Source organism: Mchenga conophoros, linkage group LG3 (assembly GCF_057382185.1).
Source record: "Mchenga conophoros isolate Kocher_MC1m ecotype Shallow Benthic linkage group LG3, M_conophoros_male_GT1.1, whole genome shotgun sequence".
NCBI lineage: Eukaryota > Metazoa > Chordata > Actinopteri > Cichliformes > Cichlidae > Mchenga > Mchenga conophoros.
In genome coordinates, this window is record NC_140528.1 from 40,881,928 (window position 1) to 40,907,763 (window position 25,836).

Below are 25,836 nucleotides of genomic sequence, written 5' to 3' on the forward strand. Positions count from 1 at the left end.
TCCGTACAAAATGAAGCTGAACTCCAAGGATCTAGAAAGGCATAGGTTACCAATGACTGAGTACCTTTCTTAGACTTCACTCTAACTGGTATTACGGACAGAGCACTATTTTGCTCACCGGCCCCAGTAACACCACTGCTTTGCACAGCACAAGAAGGACCTTCATCTGATGGTTCTCTCCCTCCTATAGTTTGCACTGCGACACTTTCCCTCCGCTTGGAGTGAATATGTAAGAGTGTGGGGTGTTTCTGATTACAAACTTTACACAAGAGACGTTTCCTACAGTCTCTGCTTCTGTGCCCAATGCGCAGACAACCATAACACACGCCATTCTCTTTCAAAAAAGATAATCTTTCACAGTGTAACTTTCTTTCAAATGAAGGACACAACTCCAACATATGCCCTGCTCCACAAAACAAGCAGGCCTTGGTCACAACTGAACCATTTTCTCGCCTCAATGCTGGCTCAATCTTCCCTTCCACCTTGGCCACTGTAGTAGCAAAACGACTCCGCTTAGCCTTAGGGTAAAACTGAGGCTTACTATTCCTCGCATCTTTTCTGGTGGCTGTCGGAGGATCCTGTATATCTCCAAACAATGGATCACTTGCAATCTTAACTTGCCTTTCAACAAACTCAACAACATCGCAAAAAGACACTTTACGTTGAAATCTCTCCTGCAGATCGCAGGCAACATTTCTCCATTTATCCCTGAGCTTGTAAGGCAACTTTTTTATAACTGCTTGCGTATTAGCAGAGACATCCAACTCGTGCAAGGACTCAACGTCTCCCATTGCATTGCAACATTGCCTTAATAAAAACCCATATTCCTGCAAAGCCTTCACATCATCAGATTTTATAGATGGCCATTTACTGACCCTTTCAATGTAGGCAGCAGCAATTTTCAGCGAATTGCCAAAGTTCTCTTGGAGCAAAGATTTAGCTTTAGCATATCCATACTCAGCAGGCGTATACTGACAGCTTCTGACCATTTCTCTTGGATGGCCTCTAGTGTATTGCTCGAGAAAATATAAACAATCCTTAGCACTGTGAGCTTGACTCTCCACCATGTGCTCAAAAGCTCTCATAAATGTTTGATATTGCAAAGGATCGCCATCAAATAACTGTCTTGGTAACAAAAACAGAGACTGCTGCTCAGCTAATAAAGTTGTAATTTCATTTTGTTTCTTCAAAACTGTGACTAAATGATCATGACCCTCACCACCTTGCACTGTATGTGTGAGAGGTTTTGATTGTGCGTGAGACTGCGACATCATCTGAGTAGTTGAAACTGCACCTGGAAGTACTTGATGTAACTTCGTCTCTGACTTTTCCAATGAAACGACCTTGGGTTGAAAAGTATTTTTAACCTTGGGCCTTACATCCAATACCTGTGCTTGATGATCACTAGCATCCACACCCTGATATGGTTGTTCTGGTAACACAGGTTTGAACGTCGGAGCATTAGGATTTAAAACGGCTAAACGCCCCTGCTCTCGTTCTAAATACGAATTCATTCCATCAGATTTAACCTTAACAGCACTTGAGACTCGGGACATTTCAGAAGTTTTTAAAACATTCACCTTTGCTGTTGAGGCTGCTATTTCAGTTTCCAAGTCAAGCAGCTCCTTTCTTTTCTTAAGCTGTATTTCTTGTTCTTCCAAAGCATGCTTTTCTTTCAACAACCTCTGACGAACAAGAAGGGCAGCCATGTCAGCCTCTGCTGTTATGCGTGCTGACAAGGCAGATGAAACCATTGAGCCACTGAGTGATGATCTGCTTTTCCTACTTTTGTTTCCAACATTAGAGACGCTATCACTTGGATTAACATCATCTATCGCAGCACCTTTACTAACATTCCCGGCGATCTTAGAAGCACCAGAACCATTTCCAGCAGGTAATACATCAGAGGAATCAACACCAGGTGGATTTAAATGTGGCAAATCAAGCTCAGACACCTGATTTTTGCTCTGAGGGTTTCCCTTTGCATCATGAAGCCATTTCTTTATTTCTTCCATAAACTCAGTATTATGTGCTCGCACACTTATGAACCAAGCAGTTTGTTTTTCTTGCTCTTCTTGAGGAAGCAAAGGAAGCAAGGTTTCATGCAGATGAGTCACCTCATTAAGCAACACAGACAAATTCTCTAACTGAGCCTGAACAGTTGAAACATTATCCTCAGATTGCTTTAACTCTAATAATTTTTATGACCTTTTTAATTTTATTAATCTTAGTGTGACGTTCTGTTTGCAGCCTTTCAATCTGATTCTCCAAAGCCTTAGCAGTCGATTTCGGCTGTCTTTTCTTTCCATCCACATCACCACATTGTGTTAATTGGTGTGTCTCCATTTTTCTTTAAAATATTACAAAAAATCCAAACGCTGAACTGCACCTATGCCACCCAGCTTCATTCCAAAGCATCAACTTGATGACATTCACTTCATAAACCCTGGCCATACACAATTGACAGGAGCAATATCCCCCACTAACTGCCTATTAACCTAACTAACTTAACCTAGTCTTCCGTACATACTAGCGGTGGGTATTTATGTACCTCCATACCGTCAGCTGTGAGGAAGACAAACTGTCTTAAACACAAACTGCGGCGGTACTCCCAAGCCAATGGCTTCAGCCGCCTGATGCCCAAAAACTAGAAAGAAAATCAGTACAACGCCTTGTGCAGCTGTATTGCTAAAACCTAACAGGGGAACAAAACTCCTGAACAAAATGCGCTCGTGTAGCCAAAGGCTTAATCTAAAAGCGGGTGGTAAAAGGCAACAGCAAACTACAAAACTATCATCAATAAAACTCATCTATTTATAAATAATCCAATAAAACCTAAAAAGAGCCACTTTCTGTTGACAAGTTGTTGCGGCTACTCCAACCAATGGCCACGGCAGGCTAAACATGAGGACACCTGATGACGCGCAACAATTAACGCACAAAACACTTCTGTATCATTTGCTTCTTTATTTCCACATGCAAGTGTCCAAACTATAAATCAGCACATGGGATCAACTGTCAAACACATGCACAGAATATTAAATCATTCAAATTGCGGTATGTTGCGATATGTTGCGATATGTTGCGGTCAACAGAAAGTTTTTGCCTCGCGCTCACCCTACCTTCTGCTCATCACATCAGGTGCTGTGTACAAGTGAGTGCAACCACATTTACCTTATACCACACCCATGAGACACGCCCCACACCCATGCACCAATACAGTGAGTCTATTTAAACTAACCCACTTAGTCAGACGGAAACAACTCATGTGGCTCCTACAGCCTACTTAAGTGTAGAAGGTTCATAAATGAGAGACTAAAGTTTGTTCAAGACAAGAAGTTATGTTTTGGCTGTCTGAACTCTGGTCATCGCTCCAAGGATTGTGAAGGGAGAGAAACCTGTGACACATGTAATAAAAGACATCCAACATGTCTTCATGACAATCGCACGAAGGAAGACAGAACAAGGAGAAATCCACACAAGAACAGTGACAGGACGAGACAAACGAACTCAGATGTCTCACAAGACAACAGTGTCACACCAACAACAAGTGAAGCAACTTCTAACAGAGTCACGCAGAATGTTGACGACACTCACACATCTTCCATTATTCCAGTATGGGTGTCATCCAAAGGTGAGCCAGAGCATGAAATTCTTGTCTACGCGCTCCTTGATACACAGAGCGATACGACCTTTAATCTTGAAGAAACGGCACAAGCTCTGCATATCAAAGGTGAATCAACTCAGCTAAAGCTCACTACCATGTCTTCAAGAAACACAGTTGTGTCCTGTCGCAAGCTCTCAGGTCTACAAGTCAGAGGGTTCTACTCAAATAAGACCATTTCCCTACCAGTGACGTATGCCAGAGACTTTATTCCCGCAAACCGAGATCACATTCCATCGCCTGCAACAGCTAAGGCATGGTCTCATCTTGAATGCATTGCAAGTGAGATCGCTCCACTACAAAGCTGTGATGTTGGTCTGCTGATTGGGTACAACTGCCCCCAAGCACTTGTTCCTCGTGAGGTTGTGTCTGGAAAGGAAAATCAGCCGTTTGCGCAAAGAACTGATCTGGAATGGAGTATTCTGGGTTATGGCAATCCATGTCTCGATTATGGAGACGCCTTCGGAATAAGTCACCAAGTCATTGTGAAGGAAGTGGTGCCTGACATTAATCCCTCTTCAAATCTCACCAACAAGGTTCACTATGTCTACAGAACTCAAAAAAAGGAAATGATCTCTCCCACAGAGGTCCTAAAGATGTTGGAGTCTGACTTTGTTGAGAAAGCACCAGAAGACACAAAGGTCTCTCAAGAAGATCTCAAGTTTTTAACAAAGATGAAGGCCGGCATTAGGAACAAGGAGGATGGTCATTTTGAAATGCCACTCCCATTTAAGAGTGAAAGGCCGAACCTGCCAAACAACAAGGCATGTGCTATTCATCGCCTCAAATGTTTAGACGAAAGGCTCAAGAGTAACAAGCAGTACTACATGGACTATAAGAAATTCATGGATGAGATCCTAGCCCATGGAGATGCTGAAAAGGTCACAGAGCAAGACATTGAGAAGACACCAGTTTGGTACATCCCACACCATGGTGTGTATCATCCACAAAAACCCAGAAAGATTTGTGTTGTCTTTGATGCCTCTGCCAAGTTCCAAGGCGCTTCCTTAAATGGCCATCTCCTCACTGGTCCAGAGCTAACAAACACCTTGCTCGGAGTCTTGTGTCACTTCCGAAGAGGCCCAGTGGCTTTCATGTGTGACATCGAACTCATGTTCCACCAATTCCATGTGCATGCTTGTGACCAAGATTACCTACGGTTCTTATGGTGGGAGATCGGTGACCTTGAAACTCCATTCACTGTCTACCGGATGAAGGTACACCTATTTGGAGCAGCATCTTCTCCAGGTTGCGCCAACTATGCAACAGGGACATTGATGAGTACACAGACTCAGTCTGTGGATTTATCAGGAAATGCGTGGAAGATGTCGTCCCATCCAGAACAGTTAAATCCTTCCCAAATCAAAAACCCTGGATTAACGGAGATGTTCGCGCGGCACGGAACACCGCCTTTGCCTCCGCGAACACATCGGACTACAAACACGCACATTACCAACTCCGGAAGACGATCAAAGCAGCCAAACCTGAGTACAGGGACAGGGTGGAGCAACAGTTTGACAACCCTCGGAGTATGTGGCAGGGACTAAACACGATCGCAGACTTTAGAGGGAAACCCAGCACACCGCAGACCACGGCCTCTCTGTGTGAGGATCTAAACGTATTCTACGCTAGATTCGACACAGCGAACACCATGAGACCGGACAGTGTGCGCACCGCGGATGACGTCAGTGCACACACTGTGTCTGAGGAGGATGTGCGGAAGTGCTTCAGGAAGGTGAACGCGCGCAAAGCTACTGGTCCGGACGGGATTCCCGGCCGCGTCCTCAAGTCATGCGCGGCTCAGCTGGCTGGAGTGTTCACACACATCTTCAACCTTTCCCTCTCTCTGTCTGTAGTCCCAGCCTGCTTCAAAATGGCCACCATCGTCCCTGTACCCAAATCCTCCACCATCTCCTCATTGAACGACTGGCGACCTGTAGCCCTGACCCCCATCCTGAGCAAATGCTTCGAGAAGCTGGTCAGGGACTTCATCCGCTCTGCACTACCAGACTCACTGGACCCTCTACAGTTCGCATACCGCCACAACAGGTCCACTGATGATGCCATAGCCCTGACATTACATACTGCCCTGTCACACCTGGAGAAGAGAGACACGTATGTGAGAATGCTGTTTGTAGATTACAGCTCAGCATTCAATACCATCGTTCCCTCGAAGCTGGACAGGAAACTGCAGGATCTAGGACTGAGCAGCTCCCTCTGCAGCTGGATCCTTAGCTTCCTGTCCGACAGACGCCAGGTGGTCAGACTGGGCAGCATCACCTCATCCCCCATCACACTGAACACTGGTGCTCCACAGGGGTGTGTACTGAGCCCTCTCCTGTACTCACTCTACACCTACGACTGCACAGCCACTAACAACTCCAACATCATTGTGAAGTTTGCGGATGACACTACAGTGGTGGGTCTTATCACCAACGGTGATGAGACGGCTTACAGGGAGGAGGTCAGCGCCCTGACCCACTGGTGTCAAGACAACCATCTCACCCTCAACGTCGCAAAGACAAAGGAGTTGATAGTGGACTTCCGGAGGTGCAGAGAAGTACACACCCCCATCACCATCAACGGCGCTGCTGTGGAGAGAGTGAGCAGCTTCCGTTTCCTTGGAGTACATCTGGCTGAGGATCTTACGTGGTCAGTACACATAAACAAAACAGTGAAGAAGGCGCAGCAGCGCCTCTTCTTTCTCAGGAGACTGAAAAGATTCGGCATGAGCCCCCGCATCCTCAGGACCTTCTATCACTGTGCCATTGAGAGCATCCTCACTGGATGCATCACCACCTGGTATGGCAACAGCACCGCCTACAACTGCAAAGCTCTCCAGCGAGTAGTGCGGTGCTCTGAACGGATAATTGGAGGTGAGCTTCCCTCCCTCCAAGACATCTACAGGAAGCGCTGCCTGAGGAAAGCGGGGAGGATCATCAAGTACTCCAGTCACCCCAGCCATAAACTGTTCAGACTGCTTCCATCAGGAAGGAGGTTCTGCAGCATCCGGTCCCGTACCAGCAGACTGAGAGACAGCTTCTTCCATCAGGCCATCAGACTGCTGAACATTTCATAGACACCTCAGCTTCACTACTAGAACTTCAACATTATGCACTACACACTGTATATAAATGCCACTTGTTTTGCACATATTCAACTCTGTATATTTTATATATTTTATTATTATTTTTTTTACTATTTAATTTGTAAAAATGTGTATACACACACACACACACACACACACACACACACACACACGTAGGAAAATATTTAGTATACACATCCAGAAATGCATACACTATTATATATTGTACATATATTTATTAGTTTCAGATTAGCCATTCTTGTATTTTGCTCGTTTGTGTTGTTGTGTTTGCACATCTCTGTTGCTTGTGGGGCTCGCACACAAGAATTTCACTCGCATGTGCTGTGCCAGTGTGCCTGCACATGTGATGTGACAATAAAAAGTGATTTGATTTGATTTGATTTAATGTTTCTCCTAAGCTTTCAGACTTAACTAAATTAAATCACATCCCACTTCTAAAGAAAGTAGAAGGCGATCTGACTAGATGGAAATCTTTACCCATATCACTCATGGGAAGGGTCGCCACTATAAAAATGATGATCTTGCCAAAAATAAATTACTTATTTTTGATGATCCCTAACAAACCATCACAAGATTGGTTCAGATCTCTGGATTCATATATTTCCAAATTCCTTTGGAAAGATAAACCCCCGCGTATCAGCTTAAAAACGCTACAAAGAACCAAGGATAGAGGAGGATTAGATCTGCCTAATTTTCACCAATACTTCTTAGCCAACAGGCTTCAGTTCATCTCAGAATGGTCAAAATATACCTTCCTAGATGAGCCCTGGCTAGATGTTGAACAGGCACTATGCAAGGATCTAGAGATTTCAGACCTACCATTTATTAGCTCAAACATCAAAAGACATGAATGCTTTAAAAGTATCAACATCAGCTCCTCTCTGACAGCATGGTGGGAGTTTCTAAAAATAACGGAGTCTTCACTAATCCCATGCAAACATACTCCTATCTGGAATAACCCTGACATATTACAAAACAATAATATGATTAACTTCCCAGAATGGAGTTGTAAAGGAATCAAATATTTAGAACATATATTAGAGGGAACAGAATTTATCCCATTTGACAGACTAGTTGCACAATATGGGATCAACAAGAAATATTTTTTAGAATATCAACAAATTAAATCCATTATAAAAAATAAATTTAACCTCAGTCAAGTTGAATTACAAACACCACCAAGTGCGGCACATTTCCTTACTCTTAAATCCCCCAAATTATTATCTAAAATATACAGAACACTTTCTAAATTAGATGAATCAATATCCCTTCCTATTGCAAAGTGGGAAGCAGATTTATCAGTCAGTTTAGACCAAAACTTCTGGTCTCAGGTATGCTTAAAAACTTTTAAATTGATTAAAAATCCCAGTCTGCAATTAATACAATACAAAATACTACATAGAGTGCACTATACAGGTCATCGGATGTTCAAGATGGGCTTTACATCTTCCAACAACTGCTCACACTGTCAAAACAATACACCAGACAATTACATTCACGCTCTTTGGTTCTGTCCACCAGTGCAGAAGTTTTGGCACGAGATATGTGAAGACTTATCAAAGTGTCTGAAATGTAACATTCCAACTTCCCCCTTAGTGTGTTTGTTGGGCAGCTTAGATAATGTCACTTCAGAAAACAATATAGCCCATATGGTTTTCACTGCCCTATGCATAGCCAAGAAAACTGTCCTCATGAACTGGAAAAATAAAAACAATCTTAATTCTAACCAATATAGAAATTATCTATTAGATTACATTAGTTTTGATACAGCCTCTGCCACCACATCAGATCAATTGCTCTGGGCTCCTTTGATCGGCTCCATCACCTAGTGGGGGTGGGGGGTCATAGTTTGGTCCCGCCTTCAATGTTGTGATTGGTGTGGGGGCAGGGACAGGCTTAGGGCGTCGGGGGGTTCCCCGGAGGCATCTTCCTTGGGGGGCTCAACCCGGGGTAGCGGTCATGTCCGGTTGGGGGCTCTTTTCTGACTATTTCCTCGTGGCTGCGTGCAGCGGGGCTAGGGGAGGGTCTGTGATGATGGACGTGGGTTACTGGCCTGGTAGCCTGTCTGCCCCTGGGTGGGTCCGGGATGGGCGTGAGGGTCTGGGGGCGCTCCATCTCTGGGGCGGGGCCCTGGCTGGGCCTCGGGGCCTTGGGTCCTGGTTTGTGTGTTGCCGGGGTTGTGGGCGGGTGGGTGCATGGGAGCCCATCCCTGGCGCAGGGTGCCGCGGGTGTGTCGAGTCGCCTGTGGGGCTCTTCAACCGGTGGGGGAGATTGTTACACCTTGCAGGAGCTTTCCTCCCCTCAGGAACTCTCTGCAGGAAGGGGAGATACAGGAGAGGTCGAGGAAGATCTCAGCCTGCGCTGGGCCCCGGTCTGGATGGGCCTGGGCCCCCTTTTCCCTGGCGGGTCGCGGAATGTGGGAGTGCCTACTGGGGTCAGCGGGGGAGCTGGCCCCAGGGAGGGGTCACTGCCCCTCCCTTCCTTCCCTCCCCATCTCCAGCTGCCTCCCTCCTCCCGCTCCACCACAACCACCCACACATGCAGGGCCTTGGAGTAGGGGTATGTCACCAGGATGCAGAGGAGGCTACCCCCCCCCCCCCCCTCTGTCCCCTTCTGGCTGCCTCTGCCTCAATTTTATCCCACAACTTAGACATTCACATTACTCACACCCTCATTACACATACATATAGGATCTTGGGGGTGGGCACAATACACGGAGTCCAAGTTACCATCAGGGTGTACACCTCACCCCTGGCATCGTTGCTCACCTCTCAATTTTAAATACATGTAGACATTGAGGGCTAACAGGAGGGACTATGTGCTTACCTGCTGCTCTCTGGCAGGTAGCTCCATGCCCTCCTGGGTTTTAATTGCACCTTAGAACACACATGCGTCAACACTACTATGAGCGGGTGGAGGGAGGTTTGGAGTCTTCTCTCACCCCCGTTCTCTGCGGCCTGCTGGATTGGGGGGCTAGGAGGTGTTGGCCGTCCGGCTGCGGTCTGGGGTGTGGGGCCTCCCTGCTGCTGCGGAGTCGGGGCGGTCTGCCTCTCCCCACCGCAGGGAAAAGGGTAACACCACCTGGGTCTGGGTGCAGTTCCCCCCTCCAGGGGCAGGGGTACCTAGACCCGGTTTGTAGAGTACGCTTGGGGAGTGTGATTGCGTATACAGCGTCTCTTTATATTTCTCTCCACGTCGGTTGAGTGTGAAGTGCACATGAGAGCATGAGGGTGGGAATGGATGTTTGTGTCTGTATGTTTGTATCTATATGTCAGGTTGGGTATCAGACGCCACCTCTCTGGGGACATCTCGGGCCTTCCAAGGTTTGGAGGCCTATCTCCACCCACCACCACTTCCCCTGCCGGTGGCAGACTCCCTCAGGTGTTGGAGCGTTGGTGGTTCTTTGTATCTGGGGGTGGGCGTCCGGGTACACACCGGCTCACTCCTTGGCGGCCGCTTATTGGGGCTCGCTCGGGCCATTTCGGAGGTGGGGTGCCCCCGGCCTCTCGGCCTGGGGCTCGGTCACTCAGGCACAGCTGGCTGCCGGCGGAGCACACGGGCGCATCGCTGCAACTCCCCCTGGCTTCTGCTCCGCGGCTGCTGAATGAGCCCTCATCTGGGACTCTCCTTAGCTCTTACTGGGACAGTGGCGCAGCTGCCCCTCTGTGGGTCTTCCTTGGTCTCTTGTGTTCTGGGGGCCTCTGGATGTCTGGAGTTTTGATCTCCTCCATACCCTTGATACCATAAAGGACAGGGCCGTGGCTCCCCACACTCCCTAGCAGATCATTACATGGAGAAACCTTTGGAATGCAAGCATGCTGATCCACACAGGTATGCACACAGGTGTACACATGGGTATTCACAGACGCGGACTAAAGCTTTCTTGGCTGCTGCCTCAAAGCACACTGTGCGCTGTCTATCTTGCGTGCTGAACAATATCGTCTATTATTTAGTAACTATTGATATCTATGACTAGCTAGTTTATTGTGATGGTGCTTTTTTTTTTCTATTATTATGTTGCTCTTTGTTGTTTGCTGTCTCCTCTGTTTGTTTGTTGTTGTTTTTTCTCCATACAGGTGACCCAGGAGTTTTTTTTTGTTGTTTGTTTGTTTTTCCTCTCTTCCCCCCCTTCTCACCGTCTCTTCTCCCCTTTGGTTTTCTTTCTTTCTCTCCCCCTCTTTCTTTCATTCTTTCCCCCTGTCCTATTAAAAAAAAAAAAAAAAAAAAAAGATGACAAAGGATGAACTGAAGCTCCGCCATCACGTGATGTCACATGCTGCTGTTTCTGATGTCACTTAAAAAAAACAAAAAAAAAAACAAAAAAAAAAACAGAATGTGTGTGTGTGTGTGTGTGTCAGACCTCCTGCTGACCAAAGGGTCGTAAACCCAGGAAGCTTACGTCAAAAGAAACAGATCTTTCAGATAGGATGTATCTACAATAAAACCTCCCCCAGCACAGAGTGGTTGGAGAGGTGGTCAGGATCAAAGGGATGGCTTTGATCCTACTGCTTAAACTAAGACTGTACAAATTTAAAAAACACAATGGCAACATTCAACAATTAGACTTAACATGGCCATTGATCAGTGGTTCTTGATTACTGGTCATAACAATTTGCATATTAATGATATGCAGTGATGCTGGTTTCAGTCATTGTGCAAAAGTACTGTTTATAAGGTTGGGAAAACCTGCAGTCAGCTGGACACAGAATGCTTGATTTGCTCCCTTCAGGCAGGAGGCTCCGGTCCATCTGTACCAGAACCTTCCTGATTTCTGACTCAGCTGAGACTGAAGTTGGATGAGTGACAAAACGTTTCTCCCACTGAAAATGTCCAGATGAACAGAATCACTCTTGATTGAGCATCAGGACTACTGTGTCTATGTTGTGTTCTGGTGAAGTAGCCGGACTATGAAATGTGAGGTCATATTGTGAGCTGCTAACCTCCAGGTTAGCCTGCACTGTATAGGTAGTTGATCAAAAAATAGGCAGTTTTATCAATGTAACAGGGAGGAAGAATACAGAGTAATGTAATTGACCAGTTGTCCAATGATTACGTTATAATATCCACTACCTCTGAGAGGCAGGTCTGTAATTATGAGAAGCAGAAACAGTTTACACATGGTTATATTTATTTTGGATCCATTCAAGGTGACAAAATCTGCATCAACAGTTTCAGGAAGTCAGAGCTTCTGATTAAAAACAAAGTACAGCCACAGGAAATGTTGGAATAAAACAAACAAACAAAACACACATTAAGTACTAACACATGTGGATCTTTGTCAGGAAAATATATAAAGGAAAGTAACAGACTGAAGTGTCTCCTTCATGGAAGGTAATGTTCAATAAAGCTGAATCGTTCCAGGTCAAAGGGAGGAAATGTTGGACCTGCAGCTACATAGAAATGTTTTTTTCTTTGGTTTCATTTGAATGAAATTACATTTAAAACGAGTCAAACACCAGCAACATGTGATCAAAGGATCCTGAGTAATATCAGACAAATACTGTTTATATTCCAAACAACTTTCTCCTCTTTTCTGATGAAAAATGTAAATTAAATGCAAAATCTGGACGTGTCTGACAGGTACCTGCTAAATGTTTAATATTACTGATTTCTGTCTTTCCACATTTTCAGTGACACAACTGAAAGCAAAGCAAAAACATCACAGTTAAGCTGACATTTCAAACAGGCTGAAATTCAACAGGAGGCTGGTGTGAATCCTGACTCTGTTGTTGTTTATGTTTTCTGTAGATCAAAAAACCAACAACAGCAGCAACAAGAAGCACAGCAGAAACTGACAGACCAACTATCAGTCCAACAGATCCATCCTCCTTCCCTCCATCCTCTGTGTGTCCTCCTGTCTGACCTGCAGGTGAGAAACAGGTGTGAGGTGTCAGCTGTCAGGTAGGTGATGAGTGAAGAACAGAACAGAATCCATTTCCTCTTCAAACTGCTGTCAGACATTATCTACTGCACTCTGATCACATCACTCAGACCAGCTGCTTTCTACAAAGTCTCATCAACAACATCTTTAGAAACAAACATCAACAACCAGGAAGCAGCTTCACCTCTGATCACACACACACTCAACTCTACTCACTCACCTGGAGGAACGGCTCTCAGTGTGATGATGCTGATGGGATCAACATCTAAAACAGCTCTCTTCCTGCGCTTTGCTCCTCTCTGGACGACACGACACTCGTATGTTCCAGTGTCATTACTCGTCACATCCTTCAGAATCAAAGACACGTCTCCATCCTTCATCTGTCTGTCCTGCAGATCCACCCGGTTCTTAAAAGATGGATGCTGTTGTTCTGGATAGAAACGCTCATCCCGGAACACAAGCACATATTTCTCTCCCAGGTCAGCTCTGCTCCACTCTAGAACAATAATGTTGTTCTTGTTTGGAGCTCGACATGTCAAAGTGATGTCCTGTCCAGACTCAGCTGTGATGTTTTTCTGATCTGAAAGAGGGAACAACACAGAGTTGAGAGGTTAAAGGTCAAAATACAACCACTCACCTCTAAAGCAGCCAATCAGAGTGAAGGTCACTTGTGTCAAACCTCATTTTTCACTGACGCTGCTTTAAAAGTATGTTCTAATGGAAGAGTGTTTTACTTTGTTACCTACCTACAATAAATAAAGAGCTAATTTTAAACTGAGACTGCTGTTATAAGTGTTTGGTGCACTGGAGTTCTCAGAAATGCTTTAAGCATGAAATCTTTCTGGAAAGACTCCACATTTCCTGCAGCTTCACAAAACAAAAACATGTGGTGATAATAAGTGAACATAATGTGTGAGAGAAAGCAGCCTCTCATTATAAGACACTGAGTCTCTGCATGCTGCCTTTATGGAGCTACAGCTGTTTGTATACACTGAACAAGAAGCTTTGTAGCTGCATACTGACTCCTGAAACTACAACACATCACACTGACACACACATTACACTTCTTTGTCTCTGTCACAGCTGGATTACAGAAACAGATGTTAAGTTTATACAGACTCCGCTCACCCATGTGCCACCTTCACAGCAGCATAAAAAACAGGAGCTTGTCTTAATTGCATTATAATTTTGATTTAATGACTCGATGGAAACAGCAATTAGTTAGAGTTATGGCTACATTACTTTTGCATTTCTCCACAATGTGGTCTGAGATCTGATGTTACTGGTGAAGCAGAAACTTTAAGCCACTAATCTCCTGTCTGTTGCTGTTTGGAAAGCAAATGCAGAAGAGTACCAAACATGTTTCCTGTTTGGTTCTCTAAAATGCCAAATGCACATCAATGGACGAGGATGAGCTATGAGTTGGCTCAATGCTGATTGGGTGAAGAGAGGGATATAAAAGAGATATAAAAACAAAGCATGAAAAGCACAGAGTGGCTGCAGTGGACACTAGTTTTCACTTCAGCTCTTTGTGTGTTATAATTTGACTCTTCTCTGTGGTTGGCTGAAGGTCAACAAACAGCATAAGGAAGATTTTCCCACAGACCGGTTGTACCACATACACTGCCTCCATCAACATCAAACACTGTGCAGGTAGATGAGCCGTCCGTCTGCCTTCATATTACTGCACTGAAGCATAAAAGCAGCATTAGAGTGGCAGCTTCAGATGCCACTGCAGCAGCTGCAGCAGCTGCCTCTATTCAGAGGTGATGCCACCACCTGCTGAGCAGAGCTGTCGTGATTAAACACTGAAGGATATTAATCACAAGCACATTTGTGCAACCACACACAAGAACTTGAGTTGTGGTTCATTTGTAAGGCTCTGGAGAGATACAGACGACACTGACAAACGAGGCATGTTCAGTGCAAAAAATCTAGATATCCTCATGCTCCGGTAACTTCAGGGTTAATTTGGGGTTTTCTGTACTACAGACGTGTAGTTAAACAGCTATGAAATAACCACTTACTGACTGAGCAATCGTCCAGCATTATCATCAATATTCCTATAATCAATATAAAGTCTTAGACACAACTGTTGCTATTTTTGAGCGGATGGTGTCCTTTAGGGTCAATAGACGTCCAGCATCTTATTCTGACTCATGAATAACTTTGAACAGATAAGCATCCAGGTAGCAGACCAGCCTCAACTATAATCCATCATATTCATGTGTCTTACTGATAAAACTGTGGAATTAAAACTCACACAATAAGTGTTTGTGAGCTTTTCTTCCTTCCTTTAAATAGGATACATTTTATTAACAGCTCTTCTCCAGTCTCACTGACCAAAACGTGCACACATTTATACAGCACGTTTTACACTGAACTACAGCACAGAGCCTTTCCTCTACATCTGATTATCTACAGCAGATTTTATGTATAACCTCTACATATTTTTAATGACCTTGTATAGTTTATCCTTCCTTTGCACAATCAGCTGCTGTTACACTAATCACTGTGACTTTTTGATGTTGCCAACACATCTGTTTCATGTGAACATGTAAGTGCATCCTGGAGTAGTTTAGGGCGACTGTTTCATGACCACACAAGGAAAATGCTACTTGTCTATCTGATCAACAGTATTTGGGTACATGAATCTAGATAACTTAAAGAGACCCTCTATCAGTGTTGCCAACTTATAACTAATGAACACACACACACACACACACACACACACACACACACACACACGCACACACACGCACACACACACACAAAGTAACTCCCCCAGAGTGCCAATTTCGGGTCACTGTTGCCAGTGTGGAGCAGGGTTGGAATTGTGACATTAAAAAAACAATAATTGCTAAAAGAAATGTAATTTGTAGTTAAATAATTCTAACTGCCTTTTGGATGTTTTTTACTCACTTTATGTCTCTTCCATTATTTCTGTCTCCAACAACGTAGGTTACAATTACATAAGCATGACCAAATATGCACATTAGGTGATGATGTCATTAAGCGACTTCTAGCGACTTTTAGGACAACCAATAGCGAATTTGATTACTGAGGAGTTGGGAACACTGCCCTCTATATGTTGAACTCTGCAGTACAAGACCAAGTTCTCAGAGTGAAGCGTATTTAACAATTCTCAAACAGTAGCAGTGCAGATCAGTAGCGTCTTCCATCCGAAATGGGAAGTCAGCAAATTCTGCTTCTTAGTCAGAATTACTTTCAAATAGAAGTACAAAATGAGGCAGTGCACACAAACAGTATCAAACCCAAAACGTGTAATCTGTACTTTCACTTTTGTGCTATTGTGTTAGCATTGTGCTGTACAGCTAGCTACAGATAGAAAACCGAATAACAGAATAACAAATCAGTGAGATCTCCAGCATGTAACAGGTCGTTGGTGTCCATCCACATCCATGGACTCCAGTTAGCTAGAAGCAACATAAATAGTGTTTAATTTTCTTTTCTGACTCGTACTGGAAGGTAGTTAGCTCAGGAGTGACGTCACAGTACAACCTCCATCAGACCTCTCAGATTAAATAAGCGTAACAGGATTTTAAATTTTAAGCTTTTACTAATGTTTACAGGCACTGCTGCCATCTTGGATGGTGAATTCAGGATTATTGGGGATTTTCACAGGTGGTATTTGAAAGCTGAATTTCGTACTGTAACTCGTTACCTGGTTACATAAAAATAATTCATAATCCATCTTAGTTTTTATGTCAGAGCGAAAGTGATTTTGGGTTCTCATAGTTAAATCTCACCTGCAGAGACAAACACGAAGAGACCGACAAACAGCAAAGTGGAGAAAAACAAAAAAGACGTTCGGCGAGACATTTCCGCAGCCTAGCTAGCTAACACTTCCACCCAAACATTAGCGGACGTCACATCCGTGGCTTGGAGACAGAGTGTACGATCATTTCTTTTTTTTTTTGATAGTTTTCAATTATATCTATATTTTATAATATATTATAATCACGGAGAGGCCGCAACAGCTCGAGACGAGAAAGAAATTAAAAGAAACGAAGGCAAAAACAAAAAACAGTTCTCTACTTCCTGTCTTCACTTTTTCTACTGGAATAAAAGAGCTGATGCAGAGTTTTTCTCTAAGTGGTGACGCCTGCCGTTCAGGAGAAAACTGCAGAAAAATTGCTATTTGACGCAGTCATGTCAGGTTGATTTGGGTTCCAGAGATTCGTATTATTGGGTTTTTATTTACTGATCTGATGATGGGGAACTGGGGTTTAACTTCTGAAAGTAACAGAGAAACTTTGATTTCAGTGAACTGCAGATAAAATTCGATAAAATCCAAACACTCAGATATGAAAGCTGAGCAAAGAGTAGGCTAGCTTTCGCTGAGAGTTTGGTTATCTGATAGCTTGGTCCATTTTTTAAAATTTGAAAATATTGAAAAAGTAATGAAAAGTAACATAGCACTAGTTTATTAAACAGCAATGCCTAAGCAGTCCTTAGTTTTGAGAAGAATAATCGTTAATCTCTCCTGTTCTCTTTCTTACATCTTTTCTCACTGAGTTTCGCTCCATGAGAAACAGTCCATCCCTGAAACAGTGTTTTCTGATATTTGTTGAGATGTTTGAAACATTTACTTTGAAATTACCTGTCACTTCCATGCATCCATTCTCTTCAGCCTGTCCTTATCAGGGTCGCAGGCGGGGCCTATCCCAGTTGTCATAGGATCAGACCCATCACTGAAAAAAACAAAACTAAAGTTACTCTACATTAGAGCTAGATAGATGCCGAATTACTGCAACTTAAACTTGATTGACTTTTGCAGCACGAACACATGACAGGAATGACAGAAATGCAGACACGTCTACAAATGTTTTGGCAGCATCAGCTGAGAGGAAAGCAACAAATTGCAGCCCAAAGATGATCTGGCTGGACATTAGCTAGAAATTCACATGATAGCCTCATGTGACAAATCAACATCAGTCACATGGGTGTATCAAACATGGGCTGCAGAAAGAAAATAGACACATATGAGAAAAGTGACCCACTGAACCCAAATCAGCTTCAAATTTTGAAAACTATCCTGGGAAAACATTCTTACCTATGACCAAAACTTGGAGAGTGGAGTAAGCTCTGCAGTGTGGTGGCAGATTTCAGTTCTTGTGTGTTAATCACATATTTAATCATATCACATTAGTTCTAGTAATTTCACTTTCTCACTTGGTTGTATGCATGTTCACTACAGAGGGGCCTTGTGCTCTGCACACACAGTGAGACCATTGTAAGGGAGACATTAAATAGATAGTGAGACTCCTTTTGCTTATCGAGGGATGCGGATGTTTAGGTAGGGGCCCTGTTATGAAGTTGAAGGTCTACAGGCATCCTGCTTGTAGGGAGGTGACGGGTGGTCATAACTTTCCTTGGATTGGGGGGGAGTCAAGGATGAGTTGGACTGAAGGTATAGAGATAAATGATGTGCTGTGGAACGTTCTTTATTTGACAGTGTTTGGGAAGGTATAAAATTGTTCATGGGCGGTGTCTTTCCTCAGAAAACTGTTTGGTGTTTGACCTGAACGTTTTCTCCACATTGCAATGTGTTTATTAAACCCACTTCAAATCAAGCTCACTGGGTGTGTTGCAGGTTATTGTTAAAATTTCCACAACAGCAGCAAAGGAAGCCCAGCAGAGGATGTACTTCCTGAGGCAGCTGAAGAAATTCAACCTGCCAACACGGACGATGATGCAATTCTACACTGCAATCATCGAGTCCATCCTCACCTCCTCCATCACCGTGTGGTACGCTGGAGCCCCTATCAGGGACAAACAGAGACTGCAGCGTGTTGTGCGCTCTGCTGAGAAGGTGATTGGCTGCAGACTCCCATCTCTGCAGGACCTGTACACCTCCAGGACACTGGGGCGTGCAGCTCGGATCTCAGCTGACCCTTCTCACCCTGGACACAGTCTGTTTGACCTGCTCCCCTCAGGCAGGAGGCTCCGGTCCATTCGCACCAGAACCTCTCGCCATAAGAACAGTTTCTTCCCCTCTGCTGTTGGACTCATGAACAATAACCGTATGACTGTTCCCACCACTAACACATGACCCTACGCTGTGTTCACTGCATCATTCCATGTTTGGCACTGATCACCACCTGCACTCATGTATATATCCATCTACTTAGCACTTTTAATTCGTATTTTTATGTTCATTTAAGTGTTGTCTGACAGTATGTTTGCACTAAGTGCCGCAGCAATTTCCTAATGTTGTAAACCTGCTCAACATTTGGCAATAAAACCCATTCTGATTCTGATTCTGAAATGAGCATTCCTTTAAATGGTGAGCAGTAGCTTTCCATATAGTCTGTTTTACACCTCGACCAAACAAGAAATACAAAATGAAAACATTTCAAAACAAATCTCAGACATAATGTTGAGTCTTTTGTATGATTTGGTGTATCTCAAATTAAAAAAAAAGGGAATAATCCAAAAAGTAGTTATATTAACACTAAAACACACAAGAAAACAAAGTAAATTATTCCTCCCAAACAAATCGTATAAATTCCAAAAGCCCAAATAAAATCCTAAAAGATACAAAAGACAAACAAAACAGAAAGCAGAAAGTCACCATAAAAACAGCAACAATGAAGCCAAACTGGAAGCCAAACATGGAGTAGAAAGCCTGAAACTCAGTCCTATGAAAACTACAAAGGAACAAACACTCAGTATTGTCAGAAATACACCCCACTATTAGAACAATAAAGCAATTAAAATTGAGCCAAATAAAAATCAAAAACAGAAACCAAACAGAAAAGACTGAAAGAGAAATCTTCAAGACAACTCAAAATCCCAGGAGCTGAATCAGGGATCATGTCAGAATCTCCAACATAAATAGTGCCCTCACTACATTTCCTGTTTGTCATTGAGTTGATTTTCTTCTTTATATTGTGTCAGATAAAGTCTGACAGCTTTGAATTAAAACACATTGAAATAATTTCATATGATGTGTTTACACAGATGAAACCAGCCAACAGTAAATCAGATGCTTCACACTAACTCCACATGACATTCATCAGTAACCAGGAAAGTGAAGCTTTAATCCAGTTCAGATGGATTAACATGAACAATCTGTTAATCCACTGAAGCTCACAGACTTCATCAACCTGTCAGATTACCTAAAAGACTGAAAGACGTCGTTTTAAACACTTACTGTTGTTCTGAAGGATCTCTGAAACCCTCAAACACTCTTCTGATCATCAGGATGGAAAAATTATCCACTGAGAGCAAATAGAAAAAAGAAAGGAAACAAACTTTGACGATTTGGTCTCTGGCTGCACTAAACAGCCCCAGTGAACAATCTAACCTGTATTTCCTTGTCAGCTGTTTAATACGACACACCTTAGACCAGTTTGACTTCATAGCATTCCCGGACTGACTCAGCTGACTGGATCTGAGCCGTGTATTTGACAAACAAATACCACAAACACACCTAAAGTAGCAGAGAGGTAACAGCAACAGGAAGTTAATTCTCTGGCACAGGTGGATGTGTAGACTTTGTAGACTGTCTGTGTGTTTAGAGTTGAGATAAATGATGAATGAAGGGTCTCATGACAAAATGATAATAATAAAAGTCAAAGGAGTTTTTGTATCCAATAAATATAGACACTAATAAGAGAACATAAATAAAAGAAGAACAGTTAATATTAAACACACACATTACAGAAAATGTCAAAGGAATTATTCTAAAATATACTGTTGTACCTCCAGAGTGTACTGATTAACGTAAAGGTTGCTGGTTTGATTCCAGCTGGAGACACAAATCACTGTTGGACTGTCAGGAAGGGCACCGGGTGTAAAACTCTGTAAATCAAAATAAGGGGCACTAACTGCTGTGGGGTCGTCATGTGACCAGGAGCAGTCAAATGTAACTACTTTCTCTTTTACTCAACAGTGTTGAATGTAACAGTGTTGTTACTTTCATCTGTACAAAGTTTGTGTAAATAAGTTCTCACAGACAGAAAATCTGTGACAGCACCTCCCACCTGACCACTTCAGAATCAGCTGAGGATATTTGTACAATCATTTATTAAAGGTTTTTAAATACTACATATATATTGGGAATTACATACCCTTGCACTAAACAGCAGTGTTGGTTAAATATGTTTATCATTTTGTGCCCTCATACATATAGTTCAGGATATACATACTCAGGGCTAAAAATCTTTGTTAAACTCTGTTTCCAAGTATTCTGAATGTTGACATTTCCTCTATAAAGATCTGAAGGAATCTCTAAACACAGTTTTGTGGTTGTGGTGAAGTGAGTCACATAAAGAGTGTCACATTTCAGGAAAGCCACAGTTTTGTATATCCTGGTCAGACTGGTTCAGTGTTTGTTTGTTGTTGGTACAGCTGGACTCTGGGTGTGTCAGTGCATATCATCATATGAGCTTCAGTAAAAGTAAATTCATCAAGGACTAAATGATTAATTGGATATTAACCAGATACTGATAATGAAAATTTTCCTTCTTTTCCAGTTTATTATTCCTCCACCGAAACACGTCAGCATGATTAGTTAAAAGACAGCAGGACAGGAGAGAAGAGATGAGGAGCAAAGTGTGACCAAGAAGCAACGTCACAAGGTCACATTGTTTCTTTATGCTTGCAGTAAAACAACAACAGAAAATAAACTGTTTAGTCCGTAAACACTTTGAATCATCTCTGGACATAAAGGCCAAACACTGTTGATTTCATAGTAAAGTGCTGAGGATGCTGAGGGAGCTGCAGCGCCCCCTGATGGATGATAGAAAACCACAACCAACAAACTGACATGACTCAGTTGCACAAATAAATTAAAAGTTTTAAAATACATCTGTCTTTACTATCAGCAGAGCAGAGCTACTGAATTATTACTTCACATTTCATTGTTATTAGACCAACTTTTATTTGCTATGTAAATCAAGCTTTTTTGTGGGTGGTGACCAGTGTTGGTCAAGTTACTTGAAAAAAGTAATCAGTAACTAATTACTGATTACTTCCCCAAAAAGTAATCCCGTTACGTTACTGATTACTTATTTTTTAAAAGTAATTAATTACTTAGTTACTTTTTAAAAACACGATTTACAACCTGAAGAAGTGATAAAGCGATAGATCTTTCAGCCCAATTCTACTTTTTCTACATAATCCATCATACAAAATGTAATCAAATGGAAAAGTCTCTTTTTAAAACTTGTTTTATCAGTTTTAATCTTTTAACTTTATGCATCAAGCAAAAATTTAATTATATGCAACATTCTCTGACTTGAATAAATTAGTTTAACATTTAAACCTATTTTCTGCACATTCCAGCACATAAAATAAAATATTTTTTGTGTTTTCACTCACTCTTTCAAATAGATGGAAGTAAAACACAGCAGAAAATAAATAAAATCAAAGACTCAGCGGTCCTGTTGCTCTATTTTCACCTGTATAGCAGATGGATGTTTACCCTGGTGCAGGTGTGCCGCGGTCAATGGAAGAATCCGCGAGTTTCTCTGTGAATTTCCCATTACGTCGTTGCGCACTCGTTGCTTGCTTGGAAGTTTAGGGTTTTTTTTCGCTGTAAAAATAAGTTTTCTTCCCACGCACGATGGACGCTAATGTTTTTGTCACTTTTTATGGAATCAAACTCAAAGTAAGGTCAGTACTTCCGCGCTTTAAACGCTGCATGCTCATACTCTCTCCCACAATCGATATGTGATCCATTGTTGATCTGCACACAGCTGTTGTCACTAACGGCGCACTCGCTTATGTCACTGTCGTGAGACATTCTCACATAAAAATCACGGTTTTAGTAACGCAGTAACGTAGCGTTCCTACGGGAAAGTAACGGTAATCTAATTACCGTTTTTGCAATAGTAATCCCTTACTTTACTGGTTACTTGAAAAAAGTAATCAGATTACAGTAACGCGTTACAAGTAACGCGTTACTGCCCATCTCTGCTGATGACACTCAGATCTATATTCAACTGAAGAGAAGCTGTCCTGCTCCACTAGACCCCTTACTTCAGTGTCTGAGTGAAGTTAAATCCTGGATAGCCTGTAACTTTCTATATTTTAATGAAAACGAAACAAAAGTGACAATTTTTGGACCAAGTAGCAATCCTAGCACCTCCTCATGTTAACCTGCACAGTCTTAAGCCTTTAGCACCGCTCCCAAAAACGGAGGCAAGGGGGAGGAGATCCCGTTTAATTGGTTATGAAAGGGGTCAGAAATTTAAGTTCCAACATGTGTGTTGTCCACGGAAACCTCTGAATATCAGCTAACATTCCATATAAACCATTTCTACAACCACCAAACACAAAGAAAACAAACTATGATTAAAAGAGCAGTCATGCAAATGCACAAAAGTCCGCAAAACAAACAAATCGAACCAGAAATTCTCCAGACTTCATAGACTTCAAAGAAAGGCTTTTTATCCTCCAGAGCTATCACCGATTCTGAAGTGTCACTACACTCGGACCAAAATTCACTGAAAAAGCCCCAAAGAAGACCACAAAAACACATGGCAGTAGTGATGGGACGTTCTGTATCGAGGCTTCGGAGCGTGTGTCGAGTAATGGAGGGGGCGTTTCCGCGAAGCGCGTATCGAGGCTTGCTTCATTTATGGGAGGAGCTGAAAATGATGACGTCCGAAGCCTCGCTGCCCGGCTGTACCACGTGACTGGTTCATGAAGTGGTTCGAACTTTGCCGCGAGATATGACAGCGATATAAACCCCTCAGACTTCATTCAAAAATGTGGGTGTTTGATGGAGAGTTGCGGTTAGTGAGAGTTTGGAGACCGTTTGGAGGTTTATGAGAGTGAGGAGAGAAAGTCAGGAGAGAATGGAGCCAGCTAAGAAGAGGAGGATGTCCTCCCCTGTGTGGGAACATTTTGATCTTATTCCTCCCAACAAGGTATGTAAATTTCTACAGAAGATGTATTTTCATGATACTGATGGTGCAATACAATTTATGTTGAGCTGTCTTGACTTTTGTACAAGGTGAAGTGTTTGCTATGTGCCAGGGAGCTGGGATATAACAACAACACCTCATCCATGCTTAGGCACTACAGAGCTTTGCATGAGAATAAGGGGGACACCGATCGTGGAGCAAGACCAGGTGAGCCATCAAATGCAATGATAATATAGGATGCAGTAATGTTACTAAATGATATAACAATATTATACAACTGTTATAAGTTACGTATGTGATATTTATATTTGTGCTTTATCTTTATTGTCTTTCCTCAGGAGAACAATCTCAAATAGATGAAGACCTGGTTAGCATGGTGATTGAGGACTCCCAGCCATTTAGCATTGTGGAGGACAAAGGATTCAAAAGATTTGTTAAATCATTAAATCCTAGCTATGTTCTCCCCACTAAAAAGGTCATAAAAGCAGTGAAAATTTAGTTTTTACAGAATAAAATGTGAACAGGCAGGACCGTGTAGCTGTCCATACCTCAACGTTACAAAAGCACAACCACTGTCCACACCCCAACCACACCTCACCTCACAGTAAATGATCATTTCCATTTCAAGCATTTCCAAATAATCATTTCCCATACTGCCAGTATAAATATACACAGTATACTGCCATCACTACAATATACATGTTTTACACACTCCTTTTGTTGTTGACATTTACAGGCTGTGTGCAAAATGCCACACTCTTCAAATTCATGCCAGCTATTATTTTTACGTCCAGTAGGTGTCCTGCTAGAGCAAATGAAGCTTCATGAAGCTTCGCGTTGGGGTGAACCAATTGGATGAAAAGCTTCAGTGCTTCATGGGGCTTCATCTGCCCATCACTACATGGCAGCACAAATGCGCTAAGATAGAAATTGGCTTACCATCCCGATTTCCTCCATTATTATCAGAGGCAGCCAGTAGCTCCATGACTATCAGCAGTTACCACGGCTAACTAACTAGCCGCATCATAGCCGCTTCTTCTTCTTCTTTCAGTTTTAATGACGGCTTCGAGCCAAACATGTTACACTACTGCCATCTCCTGGTTTTTACTGTTACATCACTTCCAAATCTTAGATCCTCAAAATGCTGCAGCTCATCCTTTGACACAAACTAAAAGACACCGACATATTTCCCAGGAGCTTGCCTCTCTTCACTGGCTCCCTGTTCACTTCAGAATTGATTTTACAATGTTATTGTTGATTACAAAGGCCTGAATGGACAGGCTTCCGGTATTTGTCTGACCTTTTGCTGTCTTATGCACCCTCTAGATGATCTTTTGGTTTTGGCCATGCCAAGGTCTAGGCTGGTTCACAGAGGCGATTAAGTGTTCGGGATCATAGCGCCTAAATGGTGTAATAATCTGCCACTACACATCAGACAGGCTCCTACTGTCAATCTTTTTAAATCTCATCTTAAAACAAATTTGTATACACTGGCTTTTAATGCAATATAAGAGTTATTTGGTATTATTGTTATGTACTAATATTATAAGTTATTTGGTACTAGTTATTTTGTATTTTTGTACATTTTTGGACTTTAGTCAAAGTTGCTGTTGTACGGAGCCCCGCAAGGGACATGGGAGAAAAAAGAATTACGATGAACTTTTGCGAGATCTCGCAAAACTAACTCGGGATCTCGCAAAAGTTGAATTCCAACAATGGCGGCAGCTACTTGTAATATTACTCTTTCTTGGTCACAAAATAAACTTTTAAGATATTTTGAGGCGTGAACGTAGCTGTGTAAACTTCAAATATCTGCTCGGTTTACAAGACATCACATATTTGCAAAAGTGCTCCGACATTTTCGGAGATGTCTGACAGCCACCATCTCGAAGCTAACGGGAGGTCGAGACCTACTACAGCCGGGAGGAACACCGCTCTCCCGGCACATCGTGCCTCGACCTCCCGGTCAGCTTCGAGCTGGCGGCCTCCGAAGAATGCGGCTAAAACTTTTGCGAGATCCCGAGTTTGTTTTGCGAGACCTTGCAAAAGTCCGTCTTAATTTTTTTTTCCCCATGTCCCTTGCGGGGCTCCGTACTGTTGTAATTAAATGTGCTTTATAAATAAATAAATAAACTATAAACAAATTTAGTTTAGGAGATGGTGACCACAGACTATTGCTCCCTCCTGACTCTGTCCTGAAGTGGTTCAATAATCCACCAGAGGGTGCTGCAAAACCTCATGAGTGGACTACATCTGGTGAAACTGATCTGGGCCGCCAAAG

At 42.8% G+C, this 25,836-nt stretch overlaps 1 protein-coding gene and 1 pseudogene across 1 annotated transcript; one reads left to right on the plus strand and one right to left on the minus strand.

Moving 5' to 3' along the window:
- LOC146578653 (uncharacterized) overlaps positions 1-25,836 on the plus strand; it is a 563,460-nt pseudogene that overhangs the window by 228,305 nt on the left and 309,319 nt on the right.
- Positions 11,879-16,706, minus strand: LOC146578664 (coxsackievirus and adenovirus receptor homolog). Its single transcript, XM_085269045.1, has 3 exons — positions 16,425-16,706; positions 12,875-13,234; positions 11,879-12,636 (listed from the first exon to the last, which is right to left on the minus strand). The coding sequence occupies exons 1-3, from the start codon at positions 16,495-16,497 to the stop codon at positions 12,452-12,454; spliced, it is 618 nt and encodes a 205-aa protein (XP_085125171.1). The 5' UTR covers positions 16,498-16,706; the 3' UTR covers positions 11,879-12,451.